This window comes from Narcine bancroftii, chromosome 2, assembly GCF_036971445.1.
Source record: "Narcine bancroftii isolate sNarBan1 chromosome 2, sNarBan1.hap1, whole genome shotgun sequence".
Taxonomy (NCBI): Eukaryota; Metazoa; Chordata; class Chondrichthyes; order Torpediniformes; family Narcinidae; genus Narcine; species Narcine bancroftii.
This window is the reverse complement of record NC_091470.1, coordinates 340,619,592-340,640,214: the sequence shown is the minus strand read 5'-3', so window position 1 is coordinate 340,640,214 and position 20,623 is coordinate 340,619,592. Positions and strand designations below refer to the sequence as shown.

Genomic DNA, 20,623 nt, shown 5'->3' with positions numbered 1-20,623 from the left:
TTCCTCACTAACGTTTCTGTTAAGAATCAAACATTAACCAAAGATCACTCTTTAACATGCACTATGGGAGAAAGGAGTTGAGGTCTGCTAATAGATTCTTCCTGTTTGATGCTCTTCATTTCAACCATGCTAGCTAGTATCTATAAAATGCTGGTTAGGCACAATTCCATAAAAAGGAGGAAGATTAAGAAATATTTTTGAGTACAGCAATAGCGACAATAACGTGGAAAATGGAGAATCGTAAAAATAGATAGATGGCAAATTGAAATGCAAAATTGTATATCTTTAGGAAAAATTACTCTCAGTCAAAGAAATCAGATTGAGAGCTTTTATAAAATTTGGGAGCCGTATATGGATTTTGTAAACAAAAGTCCATCCACATCCTCCTCCTTACCCACTCCTCTCAGCTGATAATTATGAAAAATAGTCAATAAATACAGTATATGCTAATAATATTAAATATATAGATTTAGGTTCTCTTTCCTTCTTTCTATCTTTCTTCTTTCTTTTGGGGGGTGGGGGAGAAAATAGAAACAATTTATTGTATCATTTTGTATTGTTTGTGGCAAGCTATTATTTCATTGAATTAATGTTCTGTATTGATGCAAATGATAAATAAAGTCTTCAAATAAAAAAGGGGGAAGATTATATTTCAAGAAAACCCTTTTTCCTTTTGAAAACTTAATGACTTTTCTCCCTCAATGAAAATTTCATGTCTCCTCTTCCACAAAGGAAAAGCACAGATCTCAATCTTGCTTTTATCCCTCTTGTTGAATACCTTACATTTCTATAATTCCAATATCCTCTAACTGGAAAAGCAACTCAAAGAGCAAGTTGGATCCATGGAAAGTAAAACACATGCCTTGCACATCCCCATTTAAACTTTCAGACTCAATGCTTTGACTGATGAAAGCAACATGCTGTACACCTTTTTCTATCAACTTGTGTTATCACTTTTAAGGGAATTACGGGCTTGCATCATAAGATCCCTCTGTACATCAATGGTCCAAAGATTTCCTTTACATTTGATCTCCCAAAGTGGAATTTAATCCAGACAAGTGTGAGGCATTGTGGTTAATTGTAAGATTTAGGAAGCCAAAGATCAGACACAGTCCATCAGAATTGGTCTCTATTAATAATATTAATTGAATTTTATTTAACTGCATATTTACTTGCTACCTACCAGAAAGAGAGGGTATAGTCTCCCACAAATGTTTCGCTCTCCCGCACAAGGAAGGTGCCATCTTTTCCCCCAGTCTCAGTGCAGTACTCATGGAGGAGCTTCTCTGCTATTTGACGACCGTCTCGTCCTCCACCAAGTTTTCCATGAAACCACTTTTCACTGAAGTGCAAGTCATTGTTGTTGAATTCCTGCTGAGAGCCACAGACCAAACTGATATCAGGGCTGAATATATGAAAATCAACAACAGTTCACTAACTTTTTGTGGAGATTTACAACATCAGCTATTATCTTATTTAAGAGTATTCTCTGAAATGATGTCCAAAATGATGGAGTGAATCTTCACAAACCACAGTAAGGGGAAAAGAAGCTAGGTCCAATTATTTTAACAACCAATTATATTTAAATGGGGCTTCTTCAGTCAAAATGGTGAGTGGGGACATTTTTTCACGCTTGCCTTAAGCATTTTTGCTTATTGCCAAAGATCACAAACTTCCAAATCTGTTTAGAAACTTAATTCCATATAATTAGAGTTAACCTGTTAAACTGCTTGATGAAGAACCCTTCCCACTGTATCAGGTATAATATGGTACATAAATTTAATTATATTGAGCCAAAGATTAAACAATAAACCTTGGCATTGGACCTGACTACTAATTATATTCTACAGTCTTCATGGATTTGGTCGAAAATTATATAATCATTATTATTATTCTATTTCCCAAAGAAGTGTCGGCCAGCAACTTGGAAAATGATGCAACTCCATTAATCATGGAGATCATAAGCTGAGGAAAAAGCTTGCAGATCAACTATTAAAATGACTGGTTATGTTTTACTCTTCAGGCTAATGGCATCCTTGGGACACCCTTAAATTGGATTTGTACCCGATCATTCTCCTGTAAATGATCCTCCTCTAACTCCCACAATTAACCTCAGTAAATTAATACTGTTTTTAAAATTTCATCATGCCATTCACTTGATCATTCTATGTGTGCGATGTGATACCAGAGAGAAAAAGGAGGAACATTCCAGCTACGTCTCTGTCCTTATTAGTGACAGGTGATTTTGGATGATCAATGTCTACAAGTGGACTTGGGTAGCCTCAGTATGTGTATGTGGCAGGATAAAGCCGGGACTATCAATAATGAGCGCAATAGCAAGGCGGTTTTGGATGGTTCTCCAATGACAAGAAATCAATCACAACTCACTTCACCTCATAACCTCAAGCGTGACTGCAAAGGCAAAAGCTTATGCATACCAATATAGCTCCAACCAAGTGCCTTAAAAAAAAAGGATTAAATAAAAACTGGTAACATACCTCTTTCTGTTCTTCTTCCTCTTCATCCTCATTGTTCTGATACCTGGATGTTTCCTCAGAGTAATAGATCTTATTACTGGTCAGGACAAAGTAATGAGGACTCCAATTCTGCAACGAATCAACATGTGTTTTTGTCAAATCACAACTCTGACTTTCATCTCCCAATTCATGCTTAGGGAGTTTATACCCTTAAAATGGTGAGGCACTTCTATATTTCTGGTTGTTATAGGAAAGTTCCAAGAATAGTTTATAAAATTATGAGAAGAATTGATAGGGTAGACAATCAGAATCTTTGTTGCAAGTAAAAATGTGAAATACTAGTGGAAATGCATTTCAGGTGAGATGTGGGGGGGGGGAGGGGGGGGCGAATGTTGGGTAGATGAAAATTTAAAGGAGATGTGAAAGACAAGCATTTAAGATTCTTCTTGATAGAATTTGCAGGAAATGGAGCAATATCAAATTTCAGACTTATTGTCAGAGTACATACATGACATTACTTATAACCTTGAAATTCTTTATCCTGCGGGCAAGGCAGAGTTCCTTCAAATGGTAGTGCAAAAAACTGTACCCAAGAAAAAGATGTGTATACAAGAGAGAGAAATATAAACAAAGGAGTGCATACAAACTGACTGTGCAATACTGCAAATAAATATTCTACAATAAGTAATGTGCAATGTAAGAATCTTTAAATAAGTCTTTGAGTTTGTTGTTTCGGATTTTGATTGTAGAGGGAAAGGAACTGTTCTTAAACTTGGTAGAATAAGTCTTGTGGCACCTACACCTTTTCCCTTCCGACAGCAGTGAGAACAGAGTGTGTCCTGGGTGGTGTGGATACTTGAAGATTACTGCTGCTCTCCAACAACAGCATTCCATGTAGATTTTCTCGATGGTTGGGAAAGTTTCACCTGTAATGTACTGGGCTGTGTCCACTACCTTTTGCAGGACTTTCCATTCAGAGATATTGATGCCCCCATACCAGGTCGTGATGCAATCGATCAGCACATTTCCCATTAAACATCTATAGACATTTGCCAAGATTTTTAATGTTATACCGAATCTCCTCAAACTCCTAAAGAAGTAGAGGCACTGCTTCCACTCTGATCCCCCAATGATCACTGGATCATACACCTCTGCTTTTCATCTTCTAAAGTCCACAAACATCTCCTTGGTTTTGGTGACATCGAGTGAGAGATTGTTGTTAGTACACCATTGAGTCAAGTTTTCAATCTCCCTCCTGTATGCTGACTCAATGCCCCCTTTTATACAACCCACTACTACGGAATAGACAGCAAATTTGTAGATGGTGTTGTTGTCATACCGAGCCTTACAATCATAGGTGTAAAGCGTGTAGAGCAGCGGACTAAGAATCCAGCCCAATAGTGCTCTGGTACTGATAGAGATTGCAGGGAAATGTTCTTACCAACCCACACTGATTGTGATCTGGAGGTGAGGAAATCCAAAATCCAATTACACAGTGGAGTATTGAGACCCAAGTCTTGGTGTTTGTTGATTAGTTTTGAGGGGATTTTGGTAACTCACTTGAGGTAAACCACTGTTATACTGTGATTGGCTATTGCCGGCTGGACACGCCTCCCTAGACAGAACGCACCCATAACCCCTTTGCATGCTCCACATTTACCCTGCTTTGAGTCAATGAGGTTGGTTGTTGCTCCAGTCTATAGTCAATAAAAGCCTATCAGTTTCACAACCCCAGTGTTTTGTGGTAATTGATAGTGCATCAAATTTATTGACTTTTATTCAAGAAAATTGAGCAATATCTGAAATCAGAGAGACTCAAAATAGACCCTCAATCATCTGATGCGCGAACATGTTCGACTCTGGCTACGCTGCTTTGAGGACTTCCGATGGCAACCGCAAACGTTGTTGACACAGATGAGGACAGATTGAACCATCTCTTCTCACGAGTCAGACTCCTGGTTTTCCCGTTGATCAACGATGCCAAATCGTATGTGGAGGCCATGGGTATACTGAAGGTCCAGTATCACAGAAAGGTGAACGAGGCCTACATAAGGCAACTCCTGGCCATCAGGAAGCAGTGACCTGGTGAATCGAGTGGCGAGTACCTAAGGGCCCTCCAGGCTCTCTGCAGGACATGCAATTGCAAAGCTGTGTCGGCCACCCAAAATACAGAGTACCGCATCCGGGATGTCTAGGTGGTCGGCATCAGCTCCGGATACGTTAGACAGTGACTCCTGGAACAACAGGTACTAAACCTGCAGGTGGCAGTTGAATTAACTCAGATGCTAGAGGGGGCCCTCCAAAACTCAGATGACTACTCGGCAGCCTCTTGGCTGCCAAGGGCACCGCTGTCTTGGGATGGGGGATTGTCCTATGCCACGAGTGACTAGTCACAGGGATCATTGCACTCTTTAAGTGATCTGACTTTGGCCACCATGGCGGGTGATTGCCCCAAATGCTACTTCTGCAGGAAGAGCAAGCACCCAAGGAAACACTGCCCTGCCAAGGAGAGCCCTGTGCTAGATGCAAGAAAGAGGACATTAAGCAAAAGTCTGCCAGTCTAAACCGCTCGAGAAACCTAGCAGCGCCATGCGCAGATAGCCGTCCCAGACAGCGCAATTGGCACCATCTCCTCTGTGGACCAGCGATGCCATGTGAGAGTCATGGGAGTCGCCATTTGGACTGCATGGCCAGTGCCATTTTCTCGGGCCTGCAGCTCTGTGGGGAAACAGTGAAGGTAGCAATCTTGGGAACTCAGGCCCTCATCAGACTCAGACAGAGAGTCTCTACTGATCTCTATCACCCTGAACCAAGAGAAACCACACAAACTTGCCAGGTCCATGATGGACATCCAGGTAAATGGCACATTACAAACTGTTTGTTTGACAGTGGGAGTACAGAAAGATTTATCCATCCTGATACCGCTGTGCCTATCCCTCGAAGTGCAGCAAGTCAACCATATCATTCGCATCTAAATCCCATATGGCAGACGTCCATGAGTCTTGTGTAGTGACTTTTACCATTGGAGGCACAGTTTACAAACACTTCAGGCTTCTCATCATGCCACAGCTCTTCCCCACCCCCCCCACGCTGCTGGGGGGCTGGAGCTCCAATACTCCCAAAGAGTATTGCATTGGAGTTCGACGGGCCCCAACCCCTCCTCATCATTTACAATGAACACTATCTAGACGATCCTCTGCTGTGTGGGCTCTAGACCCTCAATGTCACCCCTCCACTCCTGTTTGAAAATCTCACTCCTTATTGCAAGCCAGTGGCCACCAGGAGCAGGCAATACTGCACAATAGACAAAGCATTCATCAAGTCAGAGGTTTAGTGTTTGTTAGGCAAAGGCGTCACCGAGGCCAGCAATAGCCCCTAGAGGGGCCAAGGTTGTCCTAGTAAAGAATGGGGAAAATAGAATGGTTATAGATTATAGCCAGACTATCAACCGTTACACGCAGCTCAATGTGTACCCCCTTCCCCGCATATCTGATATGATTAATCAGATTGCACAATATCGGGTATTCTCCGTGATTGACCTGAAGTCAGCATATCACCAGCTCCCAATCCGCCTGGAGGACCACCTGTACATTGCATTCGAGTTGGATGGTCATCTCTGCCACTTCCTCCTGGTCCCCTTTGGCTTCACTAATGGGTTTCTGTTTTCTAGCAGGAGATGGACTGCAGGATAGACAACTATAAACTGCAGGCCACCTTCCCATACCTTGATAATGTGACAATCTGTGGCCATGACCTGCAGGACCATGATGCCAACGTTCAAAAATTTCTCCAGGCTGTGAAGCTTCTAAAGTTTACTTTTAACAAGGAGAAATGTGTGTTCTGGACAACCTGGCTAGCCATTCTCTGCTGTGTGGTTGAAAATAGCGTTATTGGTCCTGACCCCGACCGCATACACCCTCTACTGGAGCTACCCCTTCCCAACACCCTCAGAACCTTGAAGAGATGCCTGGGTTTCTTCTCGTACTACGCTCAATGGATCCCCAACTATGCGGACAAGGCTCGCCCATCGATCAAAGCCACATCTTTTCCCCTGTTGGCAGACATTGCCAAGTCGGTGATGCATGCTTTAGCTGAGTCCATGCTGTTCCAGGTGGAGGGCAATGCGTCTGACTTCACCCTAGCTGCAACACTCAACGAAACGGCAGACCTGATACCTTCTACTCATGAACCCTCCAAGGCCCTAAAATCCACCATACCTCTGTCGAAAATGAGACCCAGGCCATCGTGGAGCCAATATGCCACTGGAGGCACTGCACTACCTCGCTGGCAAATGATTCACCCTCCTCATGGATCAGCGGGTGGTCGCCTTCATGTTCAATAATAAACAGAAGGAAAAAGTCAAGAAATATAAAATCCTCAGCTGGAGAATGAAACTGTCCACCTATAATTACGATATCTTATACTGGCGTGGAAAACTTAGCAAGCCCTCAGACACCCTATCCCAAGGGACATGTGCCAGTATCCAAATGGACACATTTCAGGCTCTCCACAATAAATTCTGCCACCCCAGAGGGACTAGGTTCTTCCATTTCATCAAAGCCTGGAACCTATATTGAGGAAGTGAGAACAATGACTAAAAACTGCCAGGTCTGCGCCAAGTACAAACCGCACTACTGCCCTGACAAAGCGCATCTGATCGAAGCTACTCGCCTCTTCGAGTGCCTGAGCATCGATTTCAAGGAAGAATAACAGAATAATACCAGCAGGTGATAATGATAACCAGAAAGGGGTAGCACTTACATGATCAATAGGGTCCTCTAAATATAGGATTCCATTTTTAATGGAGTTGCTGATGTCATTTTCTGAATAGCTGGCTGATGAGACCTCTTCATACAGGTTGCCTTCCACCAGTTTCTTATGCTTTACACCAAAAGTAAAAAAAGGAAATAAGTATTAGTTTGTAGGTCAGAAAGCCAACTTGGTCAACTTGTCGTGCAATGGTGTTATGTCCTCAGCAGATGATAACGTTTGATTTCTAAATCAAAGAATTTTAATGAATGAGCGAGGCATCCTTCTGAATCGGAACAAAGGAGGGATAGGGAATTCACTTCCTTCGTCCGTCCCATCATTTATTAAGATTGTGGCTGATCCATGCTAAAGTTCTTAAAAATCCAACAATTTTAACTTCAACAATTGACCAAACATTAACCAAGCTTTAAACAGCAATGTTTCTTAACTCAATTTCTTAAAATACTGGTGTTAATCTTTGTAGTATGTCCTCTACCCCAAGACTCCAATTGAAATACTTTCTTTCCATCTATCCCAATATGCTTGAAAACCTGGATCAAATCATCCCATTACCAAACTCCAGGCAATCAACCCTCCATTCAATAATCTCTTTTAATTTAACCCTTGGAATACAGGCCTTGCCCTGATAAATCGATGCAGCACAAAGTTAATAAATCTCTCTCAGGAGTGATGCCAGAACAATTAGATTACCCTTGATGTGATATAACCAGGGCTAAACATAAATGCAGCATTATTCTGCACATTCATGCCCAAATACATCACAAATAAAATCTAGAGTTCTGCACCCTAACTAAATAATTTCTTGAATCTACACATGATAAAGATCAGTCCATGTGGTCTCTTTATCTACAAACTTTTACCATGTCTGGCTTATCACGGTTTAGTAAGTCTGCAGTTCTTTTCCTTTCAGTTCCAAACTGGGTGACTTGACATTCAGCTCTGCAGAATTCCATTAGCCACAGCTTTACTAATTACATATTGCTGTTGGGAGCATATTGATTAAGTTACTGAAATAGTAGTTAGTGACGATCCAGAAAAACAAGTTCAAATCCATCATGGCAGCTGTGAATTTTAAGCAAAACTACTAAATAAATCTAGAATTAAAGATATTCTCAGTAATGGTGTCCAGGTAACGAATGCTAGAAGCCCAAGTTTCACTCGTATCCTCCAGGGAAATAAATCTACAAGTCTAGCTTTTCTGTAAATGTTGCCTCCTTTGTTCTGGAGCAGTAAGGGACAAGGTGATCCACATCCCATGAGTGAATTGAGAAAAAATGCCACATAATTGTGGTGCAGGCAAATCTGGATATGTGGCATTTGCTTCCAATTCTAATTCATAAATAAATATATTGAATAGTTATGACCCCAGAAAAGACTTCAATTCCATGTTTTCAAGAAACTTCCTAACCAGGTCATTAATTTGAATTTGATTCCACAATTTGTTTCTTATCAAATGCTTTCTGGAATTTGACGCAACATTCACAGACCTTTATCTGAACATTGGTTTTGCTCCCCTTTTTAATGGATACAGAAACCTTTATAAAGCATGACCTTTCCTTTTTAATTCTAGGATGGCTTTCTCTATAATCTCAAAATAGTCTTTTTGCTCACTCACACTCTCCTCAATGAAACAAAATAGTCACAGAGAATCTTAAATTAGTTATCTGTAGTTCTTTGAATGCCTCCTTTCTGATGTGTCATGTGCAATTTTCTAATCTAAAGAAACATTTCTTGAATAGAGAGAACTTTGGCAGAAACGATGAGATGAAAATCCTAATGTTCTCAGGTGAGCCACCCAAATTCTCCAGAATATCCATGAAACACCCTCAACTCTGAAACACACGATGCTTCCTAAGTGTAATGCCTAGAATAGGACTTAACGCCTGAGCCGAAAACAAGTTCATGTTTTATATAGGTTTAGAGTCACTAACTGGCTTTTATACTGGAAGCTCCTTTTTCTAAATTGTTTTAAGAGGAGGCGAGACAGCCTACAGGGATGAAGTCCAAAGAGTGACAGTGTGGTGTTCAGAGAACAATCTTGTCTTGAAGTCCTCAAAAACAAAAGAACGTAATAGATTTCAGGAGGAACAGTACAGTTCCAGACCCATTGTACATCAATGTAGACTATATGGAAAGGATCACTGTTTTCAGGTTTCTAAGTATGCATTTTGCTGAAGATTTCTCCTGGACTACCAATACCATTGCAGTAGCTAAAAAGGCACAATAACGACTCCATGTCCTGAGGATTCGCAGGAAAATCAAACTGCAGGAGAAACTGATGGTGTCCTTCTAACACTGCTCCATTGAGAGGGTGCTGCCCTATTGTATTCCTATGTGATCTGCCAGCTGCTTGGCAGAAGGCAAGAGAGACCTTCAGAGGGTAATCAATACGGCCCAGAAGATTATCAGCTGCTTGCTACCCTCTTTGAAGGATTTATTCAGTTCTTGCTGCCTTAGTGGAGCAGCCAAAATCCTGAAAGACCCTTAGCACCCTGGTCATCATCCATTTAACCTGCTGCCCTCTGGTAGACGTTTAGATCCATTAAATCATAGACAAACAGACTGAAAAACAGTTTTTACCCCAGAGCCATATGTGAACTGAACACTACCAAACATTAAATATTGTATTGTTTTGTTTTATTGTGTAATTGTTTTTATATCTTATTTGTTTGATGTATGTGAGCACCTTCAGGATGTGGGCTCAATTTCGATGTACTTGTGCAATGGCAATAAAAGGTTATCTTATCTCATCTTAAATTAATGGTGTGTGGTGGTGTGAGCAGTGGAAGAAACACAGCCATCATGTTGAGGGTTGTTAACCACTGTTTTTATACAAATTCAGCACGGCCCTTTAAGGACACCATGAGCTCAGTCACCTGGTCTATTGTGACATCATAATCGCCTCCCATGGTGCGCGCTGGAAGGAATGCTGGAGTCAGAGAGAAACCTCTGACGATGCCATTTCCCCATGGCTGCCCCACCATGTGACGATACAAGTGGGGCTGGTTCACCATGAGAATGTGTGCTGCCACACAACCACCCCCCCCCCCCCCCCCCAGAACTGGCTATGCATCCTGTCACTTTGGCAGCCGGCCCCGGCACTTGGGCGCGGCTGTCTGCACCAACTGTGATAAGTCCACCGTAAAAAGATCCTCTCTCCCGCCAATGTCCAGGGTGAAGGTTCCGCTGGACCGGTGCAAGACTTTGTATGGCCCCTCGTACGGTCACTGTAGCGGTGCTCCTTGTGGTCCCCTCCGCACGCAAACAAATCGGCCGGGTGCTATGGCGTGCCGGTGGTGGGGGAGCTAGGGAGGCCAGTTGTCAGCATAGGTACATCAGCAGGTTTTTGTCGGTGGCCGTGGTGTCAGGGTCTGGGCCGAAAAACTCACCCGGCTGGGAAAGCAGTGTGCCATAGACCATCTCCTCTGCTGAAGCCTGCAGGTCCTCCTTGGATGCCGTCCTAATCCCGAGGAGGACCTAGAGTAGTTCATCTGCCCAGTCTGGTCCAGAGAGCCTGGCCATAAGCGATGCCTTCAGGTGCCTATGGAATCTCTCCACAACCCATTGGACTGTGGGTGGTATGCTATGGTGTGGTGGAGCTTGACCCCCAGGAATTTCGCCATCTGAGTTCGCAGGGCAGATCTGAACTGCACCCCTCTGTCGTTAGTGATGTGCAGCGGGACTCCAAAACGGGCGATCCATTGGCTGACCAGAGTCCTGATGCACGTCTTAATCGGGATGTCCTCCGGCCACCTTGTGGCCCGATCCACCACCGTGAGGAGGTAACAAGCCTCCTTGGACACCGGCAGTGGCCCGACGACATCAACATGGATGTGTTGGGATCTGCAAACCGCCGGGTCGAAGTTCTGAATGGGGGCTTGCGTGTGTCGCTGGACCTTGGAAGTCTGCCACCTGGTACAGTTCCTGGCCAGTTCCGTCACCTCCTTCTTCAGCCCATGCCACACAAACTGCTCTGCGACCATCTGCACAGTTATCTTTACCGCTGGGTGAGCGAGATTGTGGATCAGACTGAAGATCTTCGCCCTCCAGTGTGGCAGGACCACCGGGTATGGCGTGTCTGTTGAGACATCGCAGAGCAATGTGTCCGGGCTGCTGGACACCCAGACATCCTTGAGTTTGAGGCCCGAGATGGCAGTTCGCAAGGCCTGCGTCGCTGCATCGTTCCTCTGTGCCTGAGCCAATTACTCGTAATCAGGCCGGGCACAAGAGTGTTGATGGCTGGACGGGAGGGTGCTTCCACCACTACATTGTCCTTGCCAGCCTTGTGTCGGATGTCGATCGTGAACTCAGACACATACGAGAGGTGGCGATGCTGTCTGGCAGACCACGGATCCTTGGCCATCACCAGTGCTTGAGTGAGGGGCTTGTAATCCGTGAAGGCTGTGAACAGCCTGCCCTCAAGGAAGTAGCAGAAATGGCAGATGGCCAAATACAGCACCAGGAGCTCTCGGTCGAAGGGGCTGTATCTGAGCTCCAGCGGGGACAGCTGCATGCTGAAAAAGGCCAGCGGACACCATTTTCCATCGAGCCACTGTTCCAGAACCCCACCCACTGCCGTAGCTGAGGCGTCCATGGAGAGAGCCGTGTGCACCTCCGGCCGCGGGTGCACCAGCAGCGTGGCGCTGGCTAGAGCCTCCTTTGTCGCGATGAAAGCCCTGTCTGTCTCCTCTGATCATGATAAGGTCTTTTCTTTGGTGGCCATGAGCGCGAACCATGGGCGCATAGTGCGCATGGCTCCGGGGATGAAACAAAGGCAAAGGTTCACCATCCCCATGAACTCTTGGAGGCCTTTCAGGGTGGAGGGTTTAGGGAATTGTTGAACAGCCGCTACCTTCACCGGCACTGGCGCAGCCCCTGCTGCCAAAATGGTGTGCCCCAGGAACTGGAGGGACTCTTTGCCAAACTGGGATTTGGCCGCGTTGACCCTGAGGACGAAGTCCGCCAGCCGGACAAAGATTGTGCGGAGGTGGGTTTTGTGTTCATCGCGGTTACGACTGGCAATGAGAATATCATTCAATTAAATGAACACAAAGTCCAGGTCTTTTCCAACCGCGTCCATGAGGCACTGGAACATTTGGGCTGCATTCTTTAAACCGAAGGGCATATGCAGGAACTCAAAGAGGCCAAAAGGTGTGATAATGGCCGTCTTACCCATGTTGTCAGGATGCACTGGGATCTGATGGTATCCCCGCACTAGGTTCACTTTGAAGAAGACCCGTGAGCCGTGGAAGTTGTCGGAGATGTCCTGTATGTGGGGCACAGGGTACCTGTCAGGGGTGGTTGTGTCATTCAACCGACGGTAGTCCTTGCACAGTCTCCAGCCCCCAGACGATTTTGGGACCATATGGAGCGGTAATGCCCAGGTGCTGACCGAGTGCCGGACGATTCCCAGTTCCTAGAGTCTGGAGAACTCCTCCTTTGCCTGTTGGAGCTTCTCAGGCAGCAGCCGTCTGGGTCTAGCATGCAGCGGGGGGGCCCTGTGTGGTGATGTGGTGGAAGACCCCATGCTGGGGCAGGACAGCATTGAACCGAGGCTCTAAGATGATGGGGAATTCGTGGAGGATCTCGTCGAACTCATCCCTGGCAGTGGCTATGGCGGTGATTTCGGGCCTGCAGGCTTGTGCTGTGTCCAGTCAGATGGAGTGGAATGTTTGGGTGTGGACCAGCCTTTTGCCCTTCTTGTCAACCAGTAGGCCGTGAGCTCTGAGGAAGTCGGCCCCTATCTGTGCAGTGCCCACGGAGGCTAGGATGAATCTCCAGTGGAACTACTCCTTCCTGATCTGGATCTGGGTGCCATAGGTCCCGATGGTGGAGCTGTTGGCTGCCCGCAGGGTTGGACCTTGAGATTGGGTATGAGTCTCTAATGCTGTGGGGTGGGGGGAGGATGCTGAGCTCAGCACCTGTGTCTGTCAGGAATCTGTGGCCAGTGGATCTGTCCATCACATGAAGGAGGCTGTTTGTGTGGCCAGCCGTCACAGCCTAGACATTTCCCTGAAACCCGTAGGGCTGGCGGCACTTATAGACTTGCACTCCCCAGCGCTGGTGGGAGAAATACCAGGTCGACTAGCCCTCCTTTGGCTTGGTCTTGGGAATGGCTTGTGGTCGGCTAGCTTCTGGTCGTGCCACCTGGCTGAGGGCTGCCTCAATCTCCCTCTTCCTGCGCCAGCGGGCATCTGCACAGGCTGCTCTTCTCCTTGGGCTTGAGAAGTCTTCATCTGTGAGGAGCAGCTGGATGTCCTATGGCATCTGTTCCAGGAATATCTGGTGGAAGAGAAAACAAGGCTTGTGGTCTTCCGCCAGGGCCAGCATTTTGTCCATCAGCGCCGACGGACTACGGTCCCCAAGCCCATCTAGGTGAATGAGCCTGGAAGCCTGTTGCTAGGGAGTTAGCCTGAAAGTTCTAAACAGTAGGTCTTTGTGGGTAGTGTACTTGCCCATGTCATCCACCCTTGCTGCCGTATCTTGGTCCAGAGCGCTCATGACATGATAGAACATCGTGGCTTCTGAGGAGATGTTGCGGAGTTGAAATTGTGCTTCCGCCTGCCCGAACCATGTTCTCGGTCGGTGAGTCCAAAAGGAGGGAAGCTTGATGGAGACAGTCTTAACCTCTGCTGAATCCATAGTGTTTTGAGTCCAGGAAAACATCTGGGCTCGTCGGGGTCACCACTGTGGCAGTGTGAGCAGTGGTAGAAACACAGCCACCATGTTGAGGGTCATTATCGACTGTTTTTATACAAATTCAGCGCGGCCCTTTAAGGGCTGCATGAGCTCAGTCACCTGATACATTGTGACATCATAATCGCTGCCTGGGGCGCACGCTGGAAGGGATACTGGAGTCAGAGAGAAACCTCTGACGGTACCATTTCCCCATGGCTGCCCCACCACGTGGCGATACAAGCCAGTGTGGCCGGTTTGCCATGAGGATGTGCGGCACCACAGGGGCTGGATTTATGGCCATATGAAAAGAAAGATAAAAAGATATAAACTGATCATAAAAAGCTCAGTTTCAACAGCAGATTGGTTGAAGAAGTTAAAACAATTCAAATTCAACATGGCAGACAGATTTATGTATGAAGTGGGTATATCTGCCACCATGGAAGTATTTCACCTACCTTTATCAGGATTTTTTTCTTCAACTGATTGGGTGATGGAAGTTCATCTGCATTAATGTCCACAGGTTTGGTCAGTAACATGTCCCCAAAAACCTTCTTGAAATAAGAGGCCATATTTCGCTGCTGCAGAACACTGCAATGGTCTTCAATGGAGAGGATTATAGGATACCTACAAGTAGACACATGATAGCAGAGATAATCAATATAATGTTGGCTGAGATTAGATGCATTGTTCTCCTTTTAACAAAGAGAAATAAATGACCAAAATACAGTATTCGCCTACTAATAAAAAAAGCATATTTTCTGCAGCTGGTCACAGAGGTAAAACTCTGAAAGATTCTCACTCCAGGACATAGGGAGGCGACAATGACTTACTGAAGCTGCAGAAGATCAATGCTCTACCACCACACTGGCCATAATTTATCACTCAAAAAGAACTACATTAACTTATCATTCATTGCATTTTCCATAGGTTGGAAACAGGTGCACAAATGCTAAATGCTTTGCCCTGACTTTGAATGATTTGATTGGTGAGGAACTTGGATTAACAATGATGAAATGGAAGATACTGTAGTGAGTGGTGCAGTGAATAAAGCACAACAGAGGTTGTCTGTGAGAAGAACTGTTCATCGGAATCTTCGCCGGAGTTTCAAACAATAACAGTTGGCGCAGCTACCACAATCACCTGAGCTTTGAAGTCACGCGCCTCCCAGAGTTCTTTGTGCCCCTCCGGACATCGAGAACTCCTGATCCTGCGGGGGCCCACAACTACGGACGCTGGTTTGATAATGGAGAGGTGCAGTTCGCCACAATACTATATAAATGAAAATGATGAATTACACTTCGTAATTTTAAGCATTTCCACTGCTTTAAATGTTGTCCCCTATCAAAAGTGGTGGTGACGATGGGGAACTGGGAATAAAATGTATCGTTTTGTATCTGTTTTTTTTTGTTTTTTTTCTGTAACATATTTTTTTCTTTTGAAACATCATTTATGCTGACCTGCTTGTAGAAGTTGTCTAACTATGCCAGACCATGTTTCTGAAAATATTTCTGAATCCCACACACTGGGCAATAACTGAAATAATAACCAAATGCAAATCGAAAGCTAAAAATCAAGTGGCGGGAGGAACTCAGCCAGTCAGACAGTAACAATTAATATTTTAGGTCAAGACCTGACAACTGGACTGAAAGAGGGAAAGGGAGATAGCCAGGATAAAGAGATAAGGGCAAGAGCTGGCAAGGATAGGCAAGTCAAAGAGATTAGAAAACATGATAAAAGAAAATGTGGGTTTACTTAGGGAGGCACGGTTAGTGTAGCGGTTAGCGCACGGCTGTTACAGCGCCAATGACTAGTGTTCAAATCCTGCACTGTCTGCAATAAGTGTTTGTGGGCTTCCTCCGGTTTCCTCTCTTTTCAAAAGAACGTACCAGGATTGTAGATAAATTGGGTGTAATTGGGCTTCTTGGGCTCATGGGCTGAAAGGGCCTGTTGCCCATAGAACATTTTAACTATAGGACATTTACAGCACAGAAAACAGGCCATTCGACCCTTCTGGTCTGTGCCAACCAATAAAACTTGCTAGTCCCACTGACCTACTCTCATTCCATAACCCTCCAGACCTCTCCCATCCATGTATTTATCCAATTTATTTTTAAAATTCAAAATTGAATCTGCATTCACTACATCAGATGGCAGCTCATTCCACACTCCTACCACTCTGAGTGAAAAAAATTCCCGTAATGTTCCCCTTATACCTCTCACCTTTCAGCTTAAAGCTAATACCTCTCGTATTTATCTCCCCCAATCTAAGTGGAAACATCTTACTCACATCTACTCTGTCTATAACCTTCATAATCTCTATCAAGTCTCCCCTCATTTTTCTTCATTCCAAGGAGAATAGTCCTAACCTGTTTAATCTTTCCCAATAACTCAACTCCTGCAGGCCCAGAAAGATCTTAATAAATCTTCTCTACATTCTTTCAAACTTATTGATATAATTCTCGCTGCTGGGCGACCAGAAATGCACACAATATTCTAAGTGTGGTCTCATCAATGACTTGAATAACTTCAACATCACAACTTCTATACTCAATGCTTTGATTTATAAAGGATAAGATTGTGGTGGTACACCACTTGCCTACTGTAGGGGGCAACCTCTCTAACTGCAGGAGTATAAGGGGACTGGACAACACCTGGCTGGCTGTCAATCAGTCGGCCTGAATGGATCAAGCCCCACCCGGTCAGGTGTCAATCACCCTCTGGGATATAAGCCTGTGGCGGCCTCCCGAAGTCTCACTCAGAGTTACTGCAGCTAGAGCCAGCCTAGCTCTGTGGTAGTCTTTGTGGATTAAAGCCTGTTGTACAGTCTTTACCTTGTGTGTGTCTGATTCTGGTTAACAGCGCACCACAATTAACCATATAACTATATAACCACTTACAGCACAGAACAGGCCAGTTCGGCCCTACTAGTCCATGCCGTAGAAAATCCCCACCCTCCTAGTCCCACTGACCAGCACCCGGTCCATACCCCTCTAGTCCCCTCCTATCCATGTAACGATTCAGTCTTTCCTTAAATGTAACCAATGATCCCGCCTCGACCACGTCTGCCGGAAGCTCATTCCACATCCCCACCACCCTCTGCGTAAAGAAATTTCCCCTCATGTTCCCCTTATAATTTTCCCCCTTCAATCTTAAACCATGTCCTCTAGTTTGAATCTCCCCCTTTCTTAATTGAAAAAGCCTATCCACATTTACTCTGTCTGTCCCTTTTAAAATCTTAAACACCTCTATCAAGTCCCCTCTCAATCTTCTACGCTCCAGAGAAAAAAGCCCCAGTCTGCACAACCTTTCCCCGTAACTCAGACCCTGAAATCCTGTCAACATTCTCGTGAACCTTCTCTGCACTCTCTCTATTTTGTTTATATCTTTCCTATAATTTGGTGACCAAAACTGTACACAGTACTCCAAATTTGGCCTCACCAATGCCTTGTACAATTTCATCATAACCTCCCTACTCTTGAATTCAATACTCCGATTTATGAAGGCCAACATTCCAAATGCCTTCTTCACCACACCATCTACCTGAGTATCAGCCTTGAGGGTACTATTTACCATAACTCCTAAATCCCTCTGTTGCTCTGCACTCCTCAATTGTCTACCATTCAATGTATATGACCTATTTAAATTTGCCTTTCCAAAATGCAGCACCTCACATTTCTCTGTATTAAATTCCATCAGCCATTTCTCAGCCCACACCTCCAGCCTTCCTAAATCACCTTTTAATCTACGGTAATCTACCTCACTGTCCACAACACCACCAATCTTTGTGTCATCCGCAAACTTGCTTATCCAATTCTCTACCCCTACATCCAGATCATTAATATATATAGCAAATAATAGTGGACCCAGGACCGAACCCTGAGGAACTCCACTAGTCACCGGCCTCCAATTGGACAAACAATTTTCTACCACTACTCTCTGACACCTTCCATCCAACCACTGCTGAATCCATTTCACTACCTCCTTAATTATACCTAATGCCTCCACCTTTTTTCCTAACCTCCTGTGGGGAACTTTGTCAAAAGCTTTACTAAAGTCCAAATAGACAACATCCACAGCTTTCCCTTCATCAACCTTTTTTGTAACCCCCTCGAAGAACTAAATCAGGTTTGTCAAGCATGATCTACCCCTGACAAAACCATGCTGATTACTCCCTATCAATCCTTGTACCTCCAAAAATTTGTAAATAGCATCCCTCAGAACACTTTCCATCAACTTGCCCACCACAGACGTCAGACTTACAGGCCTATAATTCCCAGGTTTGCATTTGGACCCTTTCTTAAACAGAGGAACCACATGCGCCACCCTCCAATCCTTTGGTACCACCCCTGTGGCCAGTGACATCCTAAATATCTCTGTTAATGGCCCCACTAACTGTCCACTAGCCTCCCTGAGTGTCCTAGGGAATATTTTGTCCGGTCCGGGAGATTTATCCACCTTTATCCACAATTTTCCCCACAGCTGCCATGGAAAAGTACCTGAGCACAGGGAGCTTGAAGTCAACCCACGCCACTCAGAAGTTCAGACACACTTCGATATCTGGTGGCATGCTGTCAAGGCAATCATCGAGGCACACGCAGACACCTATGAATGCGGTCTGTGCAAGGTTCCTCCTCAATACCCGAGCTCAGCAACCCGGGGAGATGGCTGATTCTTACCTGGGACACCTGCGAGAGTGGGCCCAACTGTGTCTGGCTGAACCCGGGGTAGGCACAGAGGAGGTCAAAAGGCTGATCTGGGACGCCTTCATCCGAGGGCTATGCTCGAGGGCCATCCAGCAGAAGCTGCTGGAAGATAGTATCTACGCACTGACCAAGACAGTGGAAGTGGTCCAAACCCTGGAAGCTTCAGCCCTGCACCTTGAAGCCTTCGATTCCAGGTTCCCCCAGGCTCCTTCATGGCCCTCTCACACTGCAGCTGCAGCCCCAGACCGAGCTGGGGAGGAAACATCATTGCGGCAGGTGCCCGGCGCCCCTGTAAGTGCTGTGGGTCCTGGTGTGGGTTATACCGACGATTGAGCCAAAACTGCCCAGCTAGGAACCAGTACCGTTCCCGATGTGGCAAGAAAGGCCACTTTGCTAAAGTGTGCCTCTCAAAACTAGCCGGCAGCTAAGAGACCCCCTATGACCTCCCCACTTCCCCCGCGGACCCCTCCATGTGTGCATGCCGGGTGGCGCCATTGTCTCCACTACGATTTCTGCCTTCCCCAACCCCGATGGTGCAGCATCCGGCCCCGCCAGCGATGATCGCAGCGTGTGCCCTGAGCACCTGGACCAGCACCTGCCCTCACCAGCGCCGCTCACCGAGAACTACAGTGACATCACTTCTGGCTGATGTAATGACATCACTTTCACCGGCCGCAATGACATCACTTGCCCCGGCACGATGAACATGGCTGGGGAAGGAGGCCAGCCATGCGGCGGGTCCCCACATGCCACCACCATCTTGGGCCAGGTAGTGGCTGACACGGAGGGCCCCTGATGATGACGGGCATGATGTGGTCAACACGGGCAATGACCAGGCCACCCTACCAATGCACCCCACACCTCCGGATGTCATCGGTTGCGGCACACCGCATCCCACAACTGACGTCATTGTGGTCAACACAGGTGATGACCAGGCCATCCTACTGACTCTCCAAATGCCTCTGAATGCCGTAAATCACTGCACATAGACGGAGAGCAACGACTCTGGCCCTGAGATGGTCCTGGCTGCCACCACTCTGACCAGGGACATCCCTCATGACTCCAGGCGCTCTATGATGGACGTGCAAGTCAACAGGCAGGTAACAAAGTGCCTGTTCGAAAGTTGCAGCACCGAGAGCTTCATTCATCTGAGCATAACCCACTCTCTGAAATTCAAACCACCTGCTCAATCGGCCTCGCTGCCAAAGATAAGATTGTTGGTACCCTTGGGTGCTGCTTGGCTGATATAACTGTGGGAAGGTAGACATACATGGGGTTCAGGCTTCTGGCCATGCCCAAACTCTGTGCCCCAGTCTTCTTGGGCCTGGATTCCCAGTGCCACCTGCAGAATGTCACCCTTGCCTTCAGGGGGCCTCAACCTCCACTCACGTTCCACAGCGTGCCAATCTACCACCCTGGCCAACTTGCAGCCTCTCCACACTACGCATCACCCCACCGGCGCTCTTCCCACATCTTAAGCTAGACTGCAAGCTGATCGCCGTCAGAAGTAGGTGCTATTGCGCTGCAGACAGAGACTTCATTAAGGCAGAGGTGCGGAGACTCCTGCCGGAAGGTGTCATAGAGCCCAGTAACAGCCCTTAGAGATCCAAGTCCTGTTGGTCAAAGGGGGAAGTAAGCCGAGGATGTTCATGGATTACAGCCAGACCATTAACTGGTACACCCAACTGGACGCCTACCCCTTGCCGCGCATAGTCGACATGGTCAACGAGATAGCCCGCTACCGTGTTTTCTCCACGATTGACATTAAGTCAACGTATCACCAAATTCCCATCCACCCGAAGGACAAGCCCTACACCGCCTTCGAGGCGGACGGGCACCTGTACCAGTTCCACCGAGTTCCCTTTGGGTCACGAACGGGGTCTCCATTTTCCAGTAGGAGATGGATCACATGGTAGACCAGCACAAGCTAAAGGCGACATTCCTGTATCTGGATAACGTCACTATCTGCGGCCGTGACCAGCAGGACCATGATGC

General features: G+C 46.1%; 1 protein-coding gene across 9 annotated transcripts in view; it reads right to left on the bottom strand.

Annotated features, from left to right (window-relative positions):
• LOC138755727 (1-phosphatidylinositol 4,5-bisphosphate phosphodiesterase gamma-1-like) overlaps positions 1-20,623 on the bottom strand; it is a 288,265-nt gene that overhangs the window by 61,415 nt on the left and 206,227 nt on the right. For 7 of the 9 annotated variants that reach the window (XM_069922211.1, XM_069922215.1, XM_069922206.1 and 4 more), the window contains exons 13-16: positions 14,381-14,549; positions 7,239-7,358; positions 2,499-2,606; positions 1,184-1,374 (exon numbers count right to left, since the gene is read on the bottom strand). In XM_069922211.1, coding sequence (XP_069778312.1) covers positions 1,184-1,374; positions 2,499-2,606; positions 7,239-7,358; positions 14,381-14,549 — 588 coding nt within the window. The remainder of the gene's footprint in view (positions 1-1,183; positions 1,375-2,498; positions 2,607-7,238; positions 7,359-14,380; positions 14,550-20,623) is intronic. The other 2 variants (XM_069922207.1, XM_069922210.1) reach the window with 1 other exon arrangement.